The sequence below is a fragment of the Aptenodytes forsteri genome, unplaced genomic scaffold, assembly GCF_000699145.1.
Source record: "Aptenodytes forsteri isolate BGI_AS27 unplaced genomic scaffold, ASM69914v1 Scaffold1, whole genome shotgun sequence".
NCBI classification, from domain to species: Eukaryota; Metazoa; Chordata; class Aves; order Sphenisciformes; family Spheniscidae; genus Aptenodytes; species Aptenodytes forsteri.
In genome coordinates this window covers 6613898-6632535 of record NW_008795035.1, presented here as the reverse complement: position 1 = coordinate 6632535, position 18638 = coordinate 6613898, and the positions used below count along the sequence as shown (strand labels likewise).

Sequence of the window (18638 nt, the reverse complement as noted above, 5' to 3'; positions counted from 1 at the left end):
AAACGTGGCCTAAATTAGAGGGATTTTTCCCTGTCCCCCCCCCGAGCTGGCAAGAAGCCAGATTTCAAGGCCCTGCTCTAAAGCTGGATCTGTATGATCTTGCAGGATGAAAGGCACTCCGGAGATGTAAGCTCATAGTAGCAATTAACAGAAACAAGTTCGGATGCTGTTTCTGCCTACAAGCAAATGAAACTCAGTAGAGACTTGAGAGGCAGGATCGCGTAAGGGATGGCTGACACTGATAGGCAGGTACCAGCCATATAATCAGGCAATTAATCATATGGGTAGCTGTGCTACCTCGGCTTTAACCAGTCTCGGAGGTGAAAGGTGCAATCTTGCAGGCCGCAGTCAGAGCATAAGGGGACAAAAAAAGGCTTGAACTGCCAATGCTTAAAACAACTCTCAAGTATCGGGATGCCTCCAGCATCCTGGAGAGAGTGCTGGAACCTTTCTCCCTGTAGACTATCGGTTCAAATGCAGATCTTCTTCCAAGGAGTTAGGAGGCATCAATTAACTCCCGGGGATTAGACTTTGTGTGTCTGCCAACTGGTGCCACTTGAGAGGAGAGCGCATTTCTGCACTGAGTGGTCTCTGCCCAGAGCCACACTGATGGGGCACAGCTCACATGAGGACCCTCACAAGGATGCAAACAGCACAGCACAAGCCAAGCTGAACTTGTGTTGGCTCAAAATCACCAAAACAGGAGCGATCTGTGGCTAGGCAAGCAGGAACTGAGTGGAGCCGAGCTGGGTTGCTTCACTCATCTTGCAGCAAATCGATCCCAGCAAATTGGTTTGTCATGCTTAGCTTTTAAGTGCTCATTTTTGCCAAGGCCTTTTTTTGTTTCAGCTTCTGCATGTTCCACAAAGAGATAAAATCCGGAAAGAGAAGAGCCCTGCTCCCTCACGGAGGGAAGGTGGACTCCACACTGCGCTGCTGCAGCTGCATGGGAGCTTACAGCTTCCAGACCAGCTTCTCCTCCCCGTCCATCTCCTGTCTGCGTCGGCAAGAAAAGAGGCTTTGGCATTGGTGGGAATAGACGACTTTGAAGCGAAACACTGAAACTTTGTGTGACTAAGTGGATTTACCACAATCTCCAGCATCAGATAAATCTCCGCCCCTGGCCCCCAGCCCTCCCCTGCTTCCCTTTCCCACGCAGGCTCACCCAGCCTTGCTTAGCCGGCCAGCCCCTGCCCTACTCTCTGCCATTCGCCCTTGGGATTTACCTTCACTGCTACCAGCATTTTGTCGTTGGTGGGGCTGAGGTTGTAACACTCGGCCAAGAACACCTTCCCAAAGGCACCTTCTCCCAGCTCCCTCTTCAAAACGATGTCTCTCCTCTTAATATGCTGGACATCTGTTGGAGGGAGGGGAGGAAGAGGGTGAGGGTTGAGGGAAGAATTAATCAGGGTTAATTCAGGGAATGGAAAACAACTAATTCAATTTTCTAGCAAGCTGCAAAGGATCTGAAATTGCTTTGCAAAAAATATCTACAGGGATCTTTTTACCCACCCACGGAATGCAACCATCTCTGGGATGGAGCTAGTATCATGCAAAACATCTGCGAGGAAAGTACTTGAGGTTTATCACAATTTTACTATAAGCTCACAGCAAGCTTATCCTCAGGGAGAGGAACCTTTGGGGCAAAATCTGCTACAAAGACCTGAATCTCTTTGGAATGTTCCTGGAAATAATTCATCTCCTGCGAGGCGTAGCAAAGGTCACATACTTCCAATGCCAGGCCAGGCGAGATCAGAAGGTCCTGTTCAGTTTTGCATTTCAATTGGGATCAGTTTAAACCCAAACCCGGGCAGATTTTTGAGGCTGAACCTTGGCAAGTCAAAGCGTTCCCAAGGGGAGGACCACTGACCCCCATGCACCTTAGGGCAGGAGCGGGAGCTGGTTGGACATGCCAAGCACTGCCCCGCAGCAAGACCCTGACCCTGAAGCCATCTCCTATGCAACTGTTCCCTCAGAAACAAGGTCATCCCAGGATAAAGTCACTGGCACAACAGACAAACTCAACCTATTAGTTTCAATGATCCTTTCCACTGACATTTAGGACGGCGAGGACTGACAGAGAATAGCAACCGAGGTTTCAGGAAGAATCAAAATAGCAATAGCTATTAATTTAACAAAGGTACAGAGGCCTATGAAGATTGGTCTGCTCAGCTAACAGGGTCATTCATACGGGCTAGGTCTTCCCATGTACTAGGCACCTACAAGGGTCGATAAGCGACTAGCAGGATCTCCACAAATGATGAGTCATGATTAAATGCCACTGGTTGCTGGGAGAGCTTGGGGGTCTCCATACTCTCTTTTCGGGATGACACTAGGGCAGAGCTACTTGCTGCCAAACCTTTAAGCACCTTTCTGGTATCACAGCACCCATACAGCTCCTCTGGCAACACAAAGAGGTTTTCTTTAATGCCTGGAATGAACTGTGGAAGCAGCTAGAGATGCACAGCCACCATAGCATTTTCTGGAGGCACAGTACCCAAAACTTCATCTCTCTAAACTGCCCTTCACTGGAGCTTACTGCCTCCCTTGAGAACTGTGGTAGCACAGACCACCTCCAGCTTCAGCCTGATGGCCATGGCAGGGCAGTGAGAGCTACACACTCTTCTCCAGTGCTTGGTGAGCAAAAGCTGATGCATTAGAGGCCTCCTCAAGCAGAAGCATTAGATGGGACAGTGCCCTCTTTCCACCCCTACCCTGGGGCATTCGTAACTTGGCCTTGCATCTGCTTGCTCACAAACTGAGCTGCTTTTGAGTCTTTTCCATCTCTTCCATGTGCCGTAGGAGCTATACAGGTATGCACCCCTTAGCTCAGATGCATTTCCCTCGGGGCACTGCAGATGCAGGAGGTGGAAGTGACTAACAGCGGGTTTCAAACTGGCTGCAGGGAAGCATCATTAACAGCAATCACAGTCTGCCACCAGCTCCTACCACCCAGGTGCCCGAGCAGGCACCTGCATCGACCGGAGGGAGCACATGCCCGCAACAACATAGGTACCACTTAATGCATCAAAAAGCCAATGGATTAGAAGACTAACATCCTAATGGCTTTCGTACAATTAAGCTTTTTAATTAGGAGCTCACAGGCAGGTTTAAGGAGCTGCCATCTCCGGCCCTTTTGCTTGTTTGGGAAGATGGATGCTGTAAGATTGCATAAGCAATGGGCCTTGTAATGAACGATGCCTCTATAGAGAATTCCCGTTGACCTTTTCATTAATTGTTCAATAGACTGAAAACTGTTAGTTACCAATATTAATAATATTAGTAACACTAAGGCACAGGATGGTAGGCACATCCAAAATGACTTTGGTTTTAAATCTGCAGTGAGGCCAGGAAGAACAAATCACATGTGGACTTTGCCTTCTCCACCCAGTTTAGTTGAGTGTTTAAGGAGTACCTTGAGAAATCTGAAATATTATGTGTTGAAATGTTAAGTGAGGCACTTGGGTGAGGAAAGTCCTAATCTAGGAAAAGCTCAAATGGCACCAATTTACTTAATAGAGTAGAGGAAAAGGGGTTTTTTCCTCTTTCTCTTGGCAAGCATTTCTATAGCACTCATCACTACAGTACCTAGGATTTGCTGTATTGACAAACCATGTATTTGCATTCTTGGTCTCCTGAACAGCAGCAGTCAAGAAAGCTGCGGGGAAATGATCTTGTATTAAGAGGAGCCCAAGGACACTTTAAAAAACTCAGAACCCCAACAGAAATGTAGCAATTGCAATCCGATTGTCCCATTTGATGTGAGAGAAAGTTAAAAAGGAAATTGTCTCAGAATAACCAGAGATACTATTTGAGATTATTTACAGATTATTTACACTTCTGATGAGTAAGTGGTAACATCATGAGAACTGAAGCAAACCTTTCTTTCTGAACTCCCCAGGGTCTTGCCCACAATTTTCAGCTCCCGATTTTTCATTCCAACAATATCTTAATAAATGATCAGATGTTTCTGAAAACCGGCATCCAGACTGTGTAATTATGTCTGCATTATTAAAATAATATCCCATCTGTCTTCAAGACCAGATTTCGCAGCAAGTTGTTAGGGTCACCTGAGAAGCTTCAGGGAAAATTTGTATGAAGAATTTAAGGAGACATTGTGGCAGACAGAGTTGAACTGAGGGAGGAGCAATCCTTTTGAAGTAGTGGACTCACGTAACACTGCTGGATTTAAAGTAAACTTGGATGGTTATTAAAAAAAAAAAAGGTTCATGAAGTTAAGCAGTTTGACAGCAACTGGACAATCTTAATGTAGAGTCAGAAAAGTACTTTCGCTGATCACAATTTCTCTCAACCTCAAACGGCCATAAATTTTGCTTCACAGTATTTTAGGCACAAATGGAATAATAAGTGAGTTATAATAAATTGCTTTTTCACATGCTATAGGCTTAAAATACTGAAGTTTACATCAAATTCTTCCATTCACGGTGAGATCAGCACTATGATTAATTCTACATTACTATTAAATATGGGCTTTAAACATAAAGCAATGACAAACCGCCCTGGCACCGTGCGAATGGCTGTGTTATTGTGCTAACCTTGCATCTCTTTGCTCGTCTGTCCTGGTTGTAACTCATAAGGAAGGCCGAGCAGCCATGAAATATGCTGTGCTGCAAGGGCACCTGGGAGGTTCATCTGCATAAATCTGTTTACCTCCTCCTGGAGAAAGCTGAGCCCTGTCTGATAAACAGCTGGTGTTTATTTGTTTTAGGCAGGCAGTGGTGTGCTAATCTGTCTCGGCTGTGTTGCAGTCAGCCCTGCCAACAAGGTATATGCAAACTGTCTTCCCGTAAGCATCACTCTTTTTTTTTTTTCTCCCCCCTGTACCATTAACTTATAAAAACAAGCCAGCAAGACAATTCAAAAGAAGAATCTATGCAGGAGCCACAGTGAGACCTGACAGGAAAATAACCAGACTTGACAGCATGATGGGAAGTCATTCAAGGCCGTGCTGTATCTACAGGAAGAATGTGAGCGCACAACACTGAAGTAATTCCAGTTTTAAATGAAACATCTTGCAGTCCTTGTTTTGGGATTACTATGTTGCTGCATGACACAGAAGGAAAGTTGGGCAGATTCCCCACTTTCCTTCTTGTCCATCAAGATTTAACATATGAGAAACGTGTTTCAAGCTCTTGCCTTCACTGTTGTTCCGAATAACACATGAACCACATCAGAAAACACTCGACCTGCAGCTAGTTGGAAATGCCCCACAACTTCAGTTCAATGATGATAGCACGAGGGTAAGCAAGAATATTAGCAAAAGGGTAAGTCTGGGACACTGCACTCACCTTTACAAATTGCCTCCAGAGCAGAAAGCTTTCCTTTTTTCTCTGGAAGAGTCAAGGCAGAAGGGTTGCGGCTTTGGATCTGCAATGGGATCTTACCTAACCTCCTCTGAACCTTTTGCAGGATGGCTGACTTGATCTGTGCTTAAAGTGCACTCAGTCAGAAAAGTGACTGTCTAAAAACAGCAACTTCTTCCTCCCCTTATTTGCTCCCATGTGTCCCTTAGTCATGCCTGCTCCTCTTCTTGACACAAACATATTCTAGTTTGCTAACCTTGTGAACCCAGCACAACCATGGGATATAGGGGAAGAAGAAAAGGGAGCAAGATTAATTCTGTTTTTCTCATATGTCAATCTACCATGTCCTGATGGGTCATTTCTGCACTGGCTCCTGGGATGGAGCCTGGAAAAGCCCAAACTTTTTAGTTTGAATCACTGATTCAATGACTCTTCACCCATCTTTTACACTCCTATTGCAGAATCTCTCTTTCTTGTGACAAGGTCAAGCCAAAAAGACCTCGACTCAACCTCCAAATCCCAAGTAGATCATACAGAGCTGGTAACAGACTGTGTGCGATGAAAACACCCTTTTTCTAATAACCACCACATTTCAATCGCATGAGCAGAAATCGGGAAGTTGCATGGGTACACTTCATTAATCTAATTTTCCAATTATTGTCTCATTTCCAAATCAGTCCTGGGGGTCAGGTGAAGAAGAGGTGGGTTCAATGACACTGCAAGTTCTGCATTTCAGATTCCCATCACAGCCAGCATCCTTAAAACCATGGTTTGATAATACTCTTGAAGCCTGGATGCACATGATGAAGTGTTTGGGCACAGATGACTACAGTGGGAGGTAAATGGACAAATCAAACTCCAAACGGAGTAAACCATGAGCAGTGCCAGTACTTAAGTTACAGCAAAATGCAAAACTACTTCTTAAGCTGGATCATTTACACCAGGTCTGAAATGAATTCTTCACATCTTCTTTCAAGCTCCCAAACAGCGCTCTATCCGCTTGTTGTATTTCTAGTGGGTTTCCTGTCCTTGGACTCTTAATTCACGAACAACATGTAGCTCCCTGGCGAAACAGAGCAAACCTAGGGAAATCTTTCCTTTTACTTTCGCCACCCTCTTTATCAGCAGCTTTCTCTTCTAGCCTAGAAAAGACCAATATCAATTTTCTATCAGTTTCTTTTCTCCTCTACACATGTGGCCCTGTTTTCCCTAGAGGTAGGTCCTTTCCTGGACCTCTCCATCACCAGCTCCTCCCTCCCTTAGCTTTGTCACTTCATGCCATTTCTTCTCTCTTTTCTTCTCTCTTTTTCTTCTTCTCTATTTCTTGCCCTTTTTGCTCTTCAGTCCCTGTTTTAAAACTGACTTATTTTAGATGTGTTTCTAGGGTATCCTGATTTGAGTCTGATCCTGGGCTTTTTGTGGTAATGGCCTTGATTTTCATAAGCTTCTAAAGCCTCATTTGCATCAACAGCACTTTATAAATGATAACAACAATGATATTTTTCAGTAGCAGCTGAGTCATTTGCTGTAACAACTAATTTATGCCAAAGAGTTGTCTCTTTTTTCTTTATACATAAGTTGTCCACAAAAAGGTAGCAAAGTTCTCAGTTAGTCAATATGATTCATTCACTTCTTTCTTGACTCACTGCTAAAATAATTCTTATGAATAAACCCTGCATAGCTTCCCTGCTCTGTGACAATTAAAATCAAATAAACAAGCTTGCAATTTACCCTGGAATTATTGTCATTAAGACATGTAACTACCAAACAGAGTGCCTTTCATGTCAGGCAGTCAATTGCAACCTGGATGTCAACCAAACGTGTTGATGAGTTACCCGATGTACACGATCAGAGCAAAGTGTGCAGATCGGGTAGGACCAGATCAAAAAGCCTTGCCGCTGGAGGGCTGATAAGTCATTCTCTCACAGACCTGTCTCATAGTGAGAGAAGATAATGCATAGGCTAGCTGCAGAGAGTCTGAGTCTCCCTCCTGGCCTGGTGCAAATCCATCAAAGTCAATGAAGGATATTGATTTCAATCGTGGACTGCTGTGAAATACGCATAAACAAAGGGAGAATCAGTCCCACATCGTTTAAAAAAATGGAGATATAAACAGGCTGTTTCTTATCTCCATATGGACTCCAGGTAGGTAGCCCTTCACTTCTGGTGGCTTTTCTCCCAGCTCTGACATGAGCCACCTCTGGGAAAAAGCCCAGATACACGCTTCGGCTGCTCGGCGCTGTGCCCAGACGCTGGTTCTTCGCCAAGTTCCTCTGTTAAGGCACCCTTCAAGGACTCAGCTTCAAAAGAGTCGTGATTATAAGCACCGAGCAGTTCTGACAGTCCTTTCAAAGAGACCCCAAGTCATGGAGGTTTATGTAAAGCATATCTGAATCTCTGGGAACTTCGTGGAGCAGGCACAGTCCTTGGCTGAGCCACCTGGGCTCCAGCACGTGGGTGCACCAAGGTCCTTCCCACCCCCTTTTTTGCGGGCCCTGTGGGCAAGACCACCTCGCTCAGACCTTTCTCGTCACTTTGGGGGCAGTATTTCAATGTTACTAATTCTGCGTGACAGCTCTAATAGCCATTTGTGTGTGTCCATGCAGAAAAATATAGAGAGAGGCTTTCTCACATCTTCCATCCATCTCTCCTTTGGCCTTGATGGAAACAACCTGAAATGCAAAGGATGCTCTCCCTTTTACTGTGTTACCCCTCTCTTTGCATCCCTTCTTAGGCTTTTTGATCTCCAGCAAACCAATATATGTCATTGGCCTCACAGCTTCTCTTCAGACTGTTTTTCGTGTCTTGTATCTTACCAAAATGCTGGCAACTTGCTTCCAGGCAGCCCCTGGTGCCTGACTATATAGTACATAATCAAACAGTCGTGATCATACTCCTTCATAGAGACCTTAAAAGACAATGACTTTGTGTTTCTGCAGTTCTTTGCATTTTCTTACCATTCCCTTCATTCCTTGGGAGCAACCGCAAGGCATGAGTGCAGGTCCCAGATGTGAAGGAGGCATTATTGCCCAGCTGACCCAGCAGACCCAGAGCTAATGCAGTACATGCTGCTAAATGGACCTCGGTAAAAAATAGCAAGCCTGGACGCATTTAGCTGGACAATCTGGGCTAAAAAATATTATCCGTGAATACCAGTCTGCACCAGGAGCTGACGTTCAGTGGAATCAAGCTCAAGAAAACAAGAGAACAGAAGAGCAATCTCTGCAAGCCAGATCTCTGATGCTTTGAAAATGCCTTATATCCACCACTTACAAGCATACCTCCAGCAATTAGAACACCATCAGCTTCTCTGGCTTTTGCTGTTGCAATAGCAGGCGGAGAGGAAGCCCTGACCCAAAGGGCTGCCTTTCACTCATCAGCTAACTCCAGCTAGCCTTGATTCGAGGGAGAGCCGCGTTTCTGCAAAACAGCCCTCAAGCTCCACAGAGTGATTTGATTAGCGGCACGGAGCGACTGGATTAGCACCCACTGAGCTGCCGTAACTTGAGCTGCTGCATCTCCGCTGCAGCACCAGCTCCGATATCAGCCACACAGCAACCGCCAGCACGACAGTCTAAAGCATACCTCCAGCAATTAGAACACCATCAGCTTCTCTGGCTTTTGCTGTTGCAATAGCAGGCGGAGAGGAAGCCCTGACCCAAAGGGCTGCCTTTCACTCGTCAGCTAACTCCAGCTAGCCTTGATTCGAGGGAGAGCCGCGTTTCTGCAAAACAGCCCTCAAGCTCCACAGAGTGATTTGATTAGCGGCACGGAGCGACTGGATTAGCACCCACTGAGCTGCCGTAACTTGAGCTGCTGCATCTCCGCTGCAGCACCAGCTCCGATATCAGCCACACAGCAACCGCCAGCAACGACAGTCTACGTGTACAGTGCTCTCGGAACTAAAGGTAAGTGTAAAGGGACTGTGTGTGTGTGTGCGTGTGTGCGCGTGTAAAGGAGCCGACAGAAAGGCAAAGCACGATCACCCCTTAAACCAACAACTCATCAGATGCAAGGCCAGAGCCTGCCAGACTCCCTCACCACATCACGCTGAAAACCACTTAGAAGCAGGTGACATTACCTGGCGTGACGTACCTGCAAAGCTTAAACCCAAACCAAATAAAACTCTCATTTTCTTAATGAAAAAAATCTGAAAAATAACAATGTCAGAATGCACTTGGTACCAACCCACAAATACTTTTTAAGCAAAAACTTCTGTCCCAGCTTAAACCACCTGACACTCTTACAAAAACAAAACGTGATTTCAAGCTCTTCTCATCCATTTCAGTCCCATAAATCTGAGTACTAACCACTTAGTATTTATTTTATGAATAGAGCAATATGAAGTGTCCCATAGCTACTGGGTGCTGAGCGGTCTCAGCTGGGATGCACAACACCGCATAGTCCTGCGGAAGCACAGCCATCCTGGGGAGATCCCAAAGCAGCGGAGTTAGAACAGGAGGAAGGCTCCTGCACATCATCCCCAGCAAATGTCTGACAATGACTACAGCAACGAAGAAAGGAAGCCTCCAGCACGTCTGGGCCTTGCACAGCAGCGGACTCCTGCCTTTCAGACAGCATCCACCTCCTCCTCTTTCTGCAGATTTGCGACTTACTGAAATCACTCAAGCAAGAGCTCATTATATCAACAGGACCCTTCCTTGATCCAACAAGGCAAATCCCTTCACGTATGCCGTTGTCAATGGTTAAAATGTCCTTCAGTATGGAGACCTGGAAGACTTCCCAAAAGAAATCTAATGCTCGCAAGGTTCCCTGCAGCCACTGTGGTCAGGGTTAGGGAGCAGGCACGCAGCTGTAAGCGGGTTCTCAGTTGTGCCCCAACCCAGTCTCTGCCTCTGCCCAAGACACGTGTCAAGATCCCCTCAGGTTAGGACAGACACTCTGGTCCCCCTTGCTGTTGTCACCTCTACAAAGCCTGGGTGCAGGTTCACCCCATGCCCGCCCATGCCTCTGTATGCACCAACTCCTCCTCAGCTGGCTCCCAGGGGAACACGAAACACTGCTGATGGGACCAAAACCTTATTAACATTCCAGACAAAAGACTTAAAAACTGACCAATGATTCCCATTGTCTCCTGCACCTTCTCAAATAATTTCTGGCTGACACTAGGCTGCAAAGCCAAACTGCTTCTCCAGCTTCAGCAGTCTGTCTCCTTAGACATCCAGCACCAGCTTCACATCCCGAGGGGACACTCGGGCTCTGCCTTTTGTACACAAGGTTAACTACACAATTGGGCTCCTCTGAGGAGGAATACTAAGCCCAACAGGAGGCGGATAGAGGAGGGACTGAAGTGGGCTGCAGAGGTCTTTGCATTGAGTGAAATGCCCAAGAGCCCCATGGCAATGTATCATAAAAAGGACCTTACACAAAGCATTGTCCTCACCAACTCACTGGTACACTCCAGCAGCTCTTGGAAACAGGGATTGGGATTCTTGGCAGGGCGGGAGGAAAAGGGAAAGAGAGAGGGGAAGGGAGTCTTTCTGGTGAACGTGTTTTCTTTCCACCAGCCAGGCCCCTAGGTCCCCTGCTGCCAAAGCACTCAGAATAAAACATTAATTCAATACCACACATTTAATTACACATTATTTGAAAGTGAATTTATTTAACGGAGGAAAATAGTCTTCAGAGAGCATCTGCCTCCCTCAGACTCATGCGTCTGGAGGGAAGGGGCTTGGAGAGGAGATAGGAGGAATAATGGTTTGTTTTACATCAGCAGCTATTGCTGTTCAGTTCATCCCTTCAAAAGGGGAGATTTAAAGAGATAGAGTTGTGTTTTGCAGGAACTTACCGGCTGATTTGATTTTCCAGCTAGTTTTCACTTGATTGGAAAGTGCTGCTGCAGACAGATATCACTTGTCTTTCTTTTTTATTATTTTTCCGAGGGAAGGGAGGGATTACTGGCGGAGAGATGGAGGAGGATTGGCTGCCCCTCGAGGGACCACGCAGTAGTCAGATTTCAGGCTTAAGGCTTTAACAACGCAGTAATCAGACACTTAACAACATCCTATTGCCGAGATGGATAATCACAAGAAAGCTGGAAACTACCAGGTCTCAGCAGCAGCCTCGCAGCTTTGACACCGTCTCCCACCAGGAACACAGAGGCTTACCTTCTGCCCCCAAGGTCTCAGAGGCTCTTGGCTATCGGCTCCCCCAGCCCGCGAGTTCACTGCCACAGCTCTGCCTGCTGCAGTGGGGCCAGAAGCCCGGCAGCGCCTGCTTTCAGGCAGCGTCCAGCCTCATATTTCCCCAGTCAAAGCTCCACTGCAGAGAGATGGGGACCGACTCCAGTACCTGGCACAGGCAGCAGCCCCTCCTCGGCTGTGTGTGAATCATGCTGAGCTGCTGCAAGGCCAGAAAAGAGCTGTCGGGTCCTTTGTAGGAAGGAGTTTGCTCTCCGTAAACTCAGCCTGAGCTTTCGCCTTTGCTGTCCTCTGGGTTTTGGCACCCCTGCAACAGCCCAGCAGGAGGATGTCACTCAGGGCTGGGTTAACTGGCTCATGCCACGACATGAGCCTTTCTCTCAACCTTCATCCCTGCGCTGGGTCTTCCTCCCACTCCTTAATTTGGGAGCAGCACCAAAAAACTCCCTCATCTTTGCAACAGCCTTGATTAGACTGCAGTCCCCACCCGGAGTGGCAGGCAGACATGAAAGGTGCCGTGTATCACCACTGCTAGCACCCAGTGCTCCCTCCAACAGGTAACAGGAGAGCTCGTCCCAGCTAGTACTTACCCCCGCAGCGGGGTACCTCTCTGACCGACAGACATCCCATGGTCAATCTATTGCCGTTTTTGGTCTCATCAGCCAGATCCTTCTGGTGCCATTCTGGTCCCAGCAGTCAACCTCAGAGCCATGCTGCAGTTTGCTTGCACACCCAGGTAGACATCGCAGTACTGGGTTCAGGTCACAGCGTTAAGCTTTTCCTTGCAATTTTGAGGACTTAGGGAGTTTTGATACTACTGTTTCAATGTTGTTCAGTCTCTGGCCTGATCCATGGTTTGAAGGATCTAGCCACAGGCGTTTGCTGCTTCTGCCTAGTCCGACTCTGCTGTCATTGTCTTCCTTAATGGCCTCTGATCTTAATGTGCCCCCACCATAAATGCTAAAAAATTCCAGATATATTAAATATGCTCTGGGGACTATGTGAATATTAGAAGGGTGGCATTAAAGAAAGAACTGGTTCGAGTGTTGAACTACAGCTGTGGTCCCTAGTGCAGAACCCACTCTGAACAGAGTAAGAACTGGCCCCAAAGTTGGGTGCAGAATGAAGAAGTAGTTTTAGAAGAAGCACAGTTCCCTCCAGTTGTGGAAGTGTGAAAAGACTTTCAGAAATATCTGTTGAGACAGAATTTCTGGACCGTCTCAAAGCAGGAAATTTGGTGAGAGGGCCTGGTCTTCTGCATTTTCTAGCTAGAGCTCCAGGCAGGTTGGAAATGCTTCTGATTATTTCCAGCCTCACCATCATCACAAAGGAAAAGGACAATTTTGGACAAAACAGAGCATCTTCTTCTTTTCTTTTCTTTTGTTTTTGCGTCTGGGATCTCTGGGCACCTATGTCTTTTCTCGCCCCGTGCCCAGTCATTCTCCCAACAACTTCGTTCGGTGGTCATTAAACAAGTGGCTAATGTAGCCAAACTCATGGAACAAGAAAATTCCAGAAGTGAGGCCATATGGAGTGAAAACATGAGGTGTTGAAAGACAGTTCTCAGGCTCAAGTTATGATTTCATTGGAAAGCCTCTCTCCAGTTTGCCCAATTTCCATCTCTCTCCTTCCTCCCCGCCTCCTCCAACTCCCTTTCTCGCAGGACCAATGCAGGAGGTGTGCTTACGTCTATGGCTTGATGAGGTGTTCCCTTGGACTCATGTTTTCCTAACACCCCAAACAGACCTTGCTCCGTCTTTGTTTCTGCCTGAAGTTTCCTTGGCTTTCTCCCTATTTCTTCTGTCTGCACAACCCCATCCCTTTTTTCATTTCGCCAACTTCTGCTGTAGAAGGAAACCCCTGCAGGAGGAGTAACGTGAGACAGCTCTGCCTGCTGGGCTCTAAAATTACTGTGGTTTAGGTGATTTTGGCAATTGTTATGAGGCAGCAAATTATGCAGAGAGGAATAAAGAGAAGGACGGATTGTACAAAGAAATTAACTAATCTGATGGGGATAGCAGCTAGTCCTCGTTTAGCTCCCAGGTCTGTGCATAGTTGAGGCTTCCTGTACTCCTTTGGTCTACCTCTGAGTCAGTCACAGGTAGGATGAAATGAATGTTGGACTGGTAGTCCTGTGATGCTTCCCACAAAGAGAAATCCACCTTTCCTCTCAGGTCCCCCTCGCTGCTGAAAAATGAGCATGGTAACAGCAGGGCGGCTCTAGGCAAGAGGAAGGAGTCCACTGGGTCCATCCTGCAGAAGAGGACCTCTGAAAGGCAGCGGCTCGGCCATGTATCGACTCCGGAGCTGCTCCACGGTGGGATCCGACTCGTTTCACAGACACCGGCTGAGCGGAGGCACTATCGTGCCAAGACCACCTTCCTCTCCTTGGCAGAAACAGAGCGCTTTGAGGAGCGAGAGGCAAACCAGAAAAAGTTCTCCTTGGCCAAGGCTTTGGAAATCTCTCATCACCAGGAGTTCAGGACTGTTTAAGGAACCACATGCTCTTGTTAGGACACTGCCCTTCCTTCCCTGATGGTACTGCCTTATCATATCCCCCCATGCCCTGCCTTTATTATGATTATAAATGAGAATCCACCTTGGTTTATTGTCTCTAACACTCCCAGCACGGGGAGTGTCATGTAGACAGCATTTCTCAGCAGATCACGGGGAGAACACGGGGTAATAAAACACCGTATTTTTGTCCATTTGTCTGTCTGTCATCTTTCAGCGATGTCTCACGCCATTATGAGCCAGATGGTTGGGGTGAATTTTCACAGAAAAACACCAAAAACTTCACTGCGTGCAAAAGGGGAAAAAAAAAATCCTACCGTTTTCTCCTGTGGCAAAACATCAGTGTCTGCACCAGGGGAAAAATACCCAGTTAATTCTTCTTAAGGGCCCTGGTGAGACTCGAGAAAACATTCTGCAGTGCTGGTAGCCTCAGAAGACATGATTAATTGCAGATGGTGAAAAGGTGCATGTTCAGCTTTAACCGAACTATGTGTGAGGACTGGATGATTGCTAAGTTGGTATTCAAGACACATGGGGAAGGCAACCTACTAGGATCTTCAGCTACAAAACCAAGATTTTATATATATTTATATATATATATATCATATATGGCTTAACAGCTTAAATTTAAATGTGTATACTGGAGTTTTACAGCAAGAACATACTGCTAGTGGAAAGGACCCAAATGAGCAAGATCGCTGAGAAAGGAGGGAAAAGGAAATAATGTTTTGCAGTTAGCTGAGGATGCAGAGGCATAAAAAGGACGTCCCAAAGCTGGCAACAGCAATTTGTAGATGAATATCCATGGGTGATGCTGCAAAGCACGGAGTGGGGTATAATGATGGAAAGATCTCCGATATGCCATTAGCTGTTTCTCCTCACTAGCCTAGGACAGGTCTCATTTAATCGGAAAATGTCTTGAACAAGAGTATAGATGTTGCTTTCCTGAATTGTCTTAATTGGAGGGCCAGCGTCAGATATTGGGATGGTAACATGGAAAAATCAGAGGCCTGTTTCTACTAACCTAATCCATCAGTCTGCCTGCAATCCTGTTTCATTATTGAAATCTGAGCTTGGAAAATGACCCCAAATTCAGCCTGTATTATAAAGGTCACCTTGATGTCTTTTCTTTATCAGAGTTTAAATCAAGTCCCTTAACCTTTTCCCAGGGCAGCGATTTTTCAAGCACATAATAGGCAAACCTACCCAGATCAATATCTGAGTGCAGATGAGCACCCAAATTTCAAAACTTCACCCAGACTTCTTGCATTTACACAGCCAGACCGCGCTTCTCCTGCAAACAGAGCTCACATCAAGTCATCCGAGGTCTCTAGACTAGAAACTGGAATTGTAGAGAAAGCAGATAAAATTAAAAAAAACAACGAAGGAAAAAATAATTACCGAGCTGTTCAAAATCACATCTTCATTTCTGGAAGGAGTTCGATGAAGGAAGATTCCTATGCTGTCCAGCTTGCTTCATTTATCCTTTCTTCATAGACAGTGCTGGCTCTCCATTGCATAAATTGCAGTCTCCCCATGCCACGTCTCCACTGTGGGTATATTCCCAGTACTGCTAACGGTATTGCAGGAGGGCCAAAGAGGTCCTTTTTCTCTCTCTGGTTCTCTTCTGTCGCTTGGGATTCCTCTCTGAAACACATCCCAAATCAGGAGGGGCACTAGGCACGTTTGGGACCTCGGCCATAGTCAGTGCTGGTGAAAGATCACTCATGTTCGTGGTGTTTCAGCAGGGACGACTCTGGCTCCTGCTTTCAGTGTTTCCTTGCGGATTGTTAGCAGACATTATGAAAAACACAGATGATTAAAACTGACCTCCAGGACACATCGCGTTCAACGTCTTTCCAATTGGAAACACTTTTAGCAATAGCTCCTTTCTGTCTCATGCTCTTAGGGTGGATTTCTACGCAGGCTTTTATTTTAAATCCTACACCAATGCTTCTACCCCCAGCCATTAATCTCTGATGCTGGTCCTTGTCAAATACTTGCTGAAAATCTCAGTGTACTATATCCACTGAATTTCCTTTATATATAGTGGCAGTTAGATCCTTGGGGAACGCCAGCAGATTAGTTGAGTGTGACCTCCCACTACTTGAAGCCACATAAGTTTGGCCTTCACAGAGTGTTGCTTTTCCAGGTGTTTTCCCATAACATCCCTTAAAGTTTAAGATGATTTCCAAGAATTTCCCAGAGCAAACATTAAACTTACTGGTCTGTCTCTTGTCCCCGTTATGTCCACCCACCTTCCAACTCTCATCCATCTGCCCCATTTTAGACAGGCCATTTAAAATGTCAGTGAAGAGCTTGGCGAGTCACGTGCATGCCCACAGGTTTGTATGTTACGGGATGTGCTCTCCGTCTGTAGGGGATGCTCACCTTGTCCCATGCCCTTGAACAGCTGGCCACTGATCTGGGGCGATCTTTCTCTTCATCCTTTATAAAGTTGGGTGCAATTTTGGTAGATGAAAAATATTTAATAATCCTTCTCCCCTCTTATTGCTGATACAAGCTGGCTTTCATTCTCTGTCGCCAGTCTAAGTTCTCCATATATCACTCTCAAGATAAGCGCTTTCTCCTCTGTATCCTCCGTACCAGCTCACTGTTCTCCTCGAAACTCCAAACCTCTCCTTGCTGTGAGGCCAGTTTCATTGTCTCTCAGAGATATTTATGTTCAAAAGGACCTTGTTGTCTGAAATACACTCTCAGCATCCCGTATGGCTCCTGCTTTTCATCCTCTTTTTTTCTCCTGCTTTCTTCATCCTCCCCTCTCCTTTCACTGTGATACTTCAGCAGTGCCCCATCACAGCCTCTATCTCTTGCTTAGCCAGCCTGGCGTACGTCAGTCCTTTCATCTCTTCTTTTATTGTCCTTATTTTTACTAGACTGAATGTTTAGCACAGCCTTCCCAACTGTATCTTAAAGACCTGCATTGAAGCCCAGCCAGCTTTCTTCAACTCATTTTGCATTCCCTGTAAGCCTGCTCGCCGAAAGGCCAGTGGTTTTGTACAGCTGCCCTTTCTGCAGACCCTCCTCAGCACTTCAGCTCTGCAGGGAATATAATCACTGCATCCTAGATGCTCTTCAATTTCAAGTGTATTTATTACAGCTGCTCAATTTCCTTTAATCTGTCATTTCTCCTTCTCCTCCCCCTACAATTGCCTTCTTTTCACTGAACTATAAGTGCACTGAAGGAGGCTTTTACCTCTGACCCTCGCTGCCCATTCCAGCCCCGTCCCTGCACTGACTCGTGCTGGGTGCCTTGTGCACTGATTATCACTCGTTACCCGTGCGGCTTAACGAATGCGCCGGGCCCTTTGCAAACAAGTGCAAATATCGCAGACAGCACGCTCCCACTGGTGACCCCTTGGGACTAATTGAGGGAGAGAAGACAACACTTTCATGCACAAATTGCCTGTATCATCAGCACCGAGATGGAAGTAAAGTCTGAGAAACTCTCCCAGGCCTGTCTGAGAGAAGGAAACCTTAATGACAGAGAGTGCCCATGTCTGCCAGAATCTTGTAAAACAGCCTACTTCTGGAGGGGTTGAACTATGTTTTTATGTAGAGGATGCGTGTCCCTTCGGTGACAAGGTTGAGCATAAAACTACAAACGTGCCTTCAGAGCTGGAGCTGAAACAGCCAGAGAAGCCCCAGTTGATATGAAAGACATCAACATGCCTTCCTGTATGTTAAGCTGTGTGAGCACACACACCCCCTGAGGTTTAATTGGTGTATTAATGTATTAAAGCACTGACACAAACAAACAGGGACTGCTTTCATAAGCTACAAAATCCTTGAGCACATTGTAATTAGCTGGGCTTGCTAAACCACTTAATAAGCAATAGATAGCATGTGCCTGATGCCCCCGCACCTTGGCTCAGTGGGAAAGACGGGCAAGTGCTCAGATATGAAATGAGTTCAGTTCTTAGGTGAACCCCTAAGAAATACGATTTCATTCCCTGTCATAGGGAGCTTCTGCCCAGGGCAGACACAGCTGGGACCAGTGCCAGGGTCACAGGTTTCTCTGGTCACAGTCCCCATACTTCCCCTGGGGCCCTGTTCCCTGTCTGGCCATGCACTCCCGTGTGCTTCTGCAGGAACTGCATCAGCCTGGGGAAGGCAACACAGGTGCCTCAGTTTCCCTTCCTGAAAATGGCCTCCAAATTAAACCCTTAGCAATTCTTATTGACTATTGATTGCAAAGGCGCTCTAAAAACCTTCAAATAGGACAGATGATACAGAAAAAGGGAAGCAACACAGCAGGACAAAACATCATGTAGACAGCATTTCTCAGCAGATCCCAAAGCTTTACAGACTAACTGTAGATTCATAGGAGTCCTTTCTCCTTTGCAATCCTGACTTCTCAACTCACTACACAACGATTTCACAGGAGCAATCTCACCCCTCAGCCTTGACTGGAAGGGGGCGGGAGGAAATGCATTTCCCTGTGCTTACCCAGGCCTTTTATTTGGGGACCAAATCTGGAACCTGTTGGACTAGAGACTGTATGAAGCTCCCTGAGGATATGCCTGATCCAGTTAGGGAAGAGGAAAGAGCTGCCATGTGCTCCCTCCGTAATCCGGTGGTTCCGAGGCTGCGTCTGATGGTTTCCAAGGAAGGGTGG

General features: G+C 46.4%; 1 protein-coding gene across 4 annotated transcripts in view; it reads right to left on the bottom strand.

Annotated features, from left to right (window-relative positions):
* NTRK3 (neurotrophic receptor tyrosine kinase 3) overlaps window positions 1-18638 on the bottom strand; it is a 224871-nt gene that overhangs the window by 42042 nt on the left and 164191 nt on the right. For all 4 annotated transcript variants that reach the window (XM_009276575.1, XM_009276578.2, XM_009276576.2 and 1 more), the window contains one exon: window positions 1227-1357. In XM_009276575.1, coding sequence (XP_009274850.1) covers window positions 1227-1357 — 131 coding nt within the window. The remainder of the gene's footprint in view (window positions 1-1226; window positions 1358-18638) is intronic.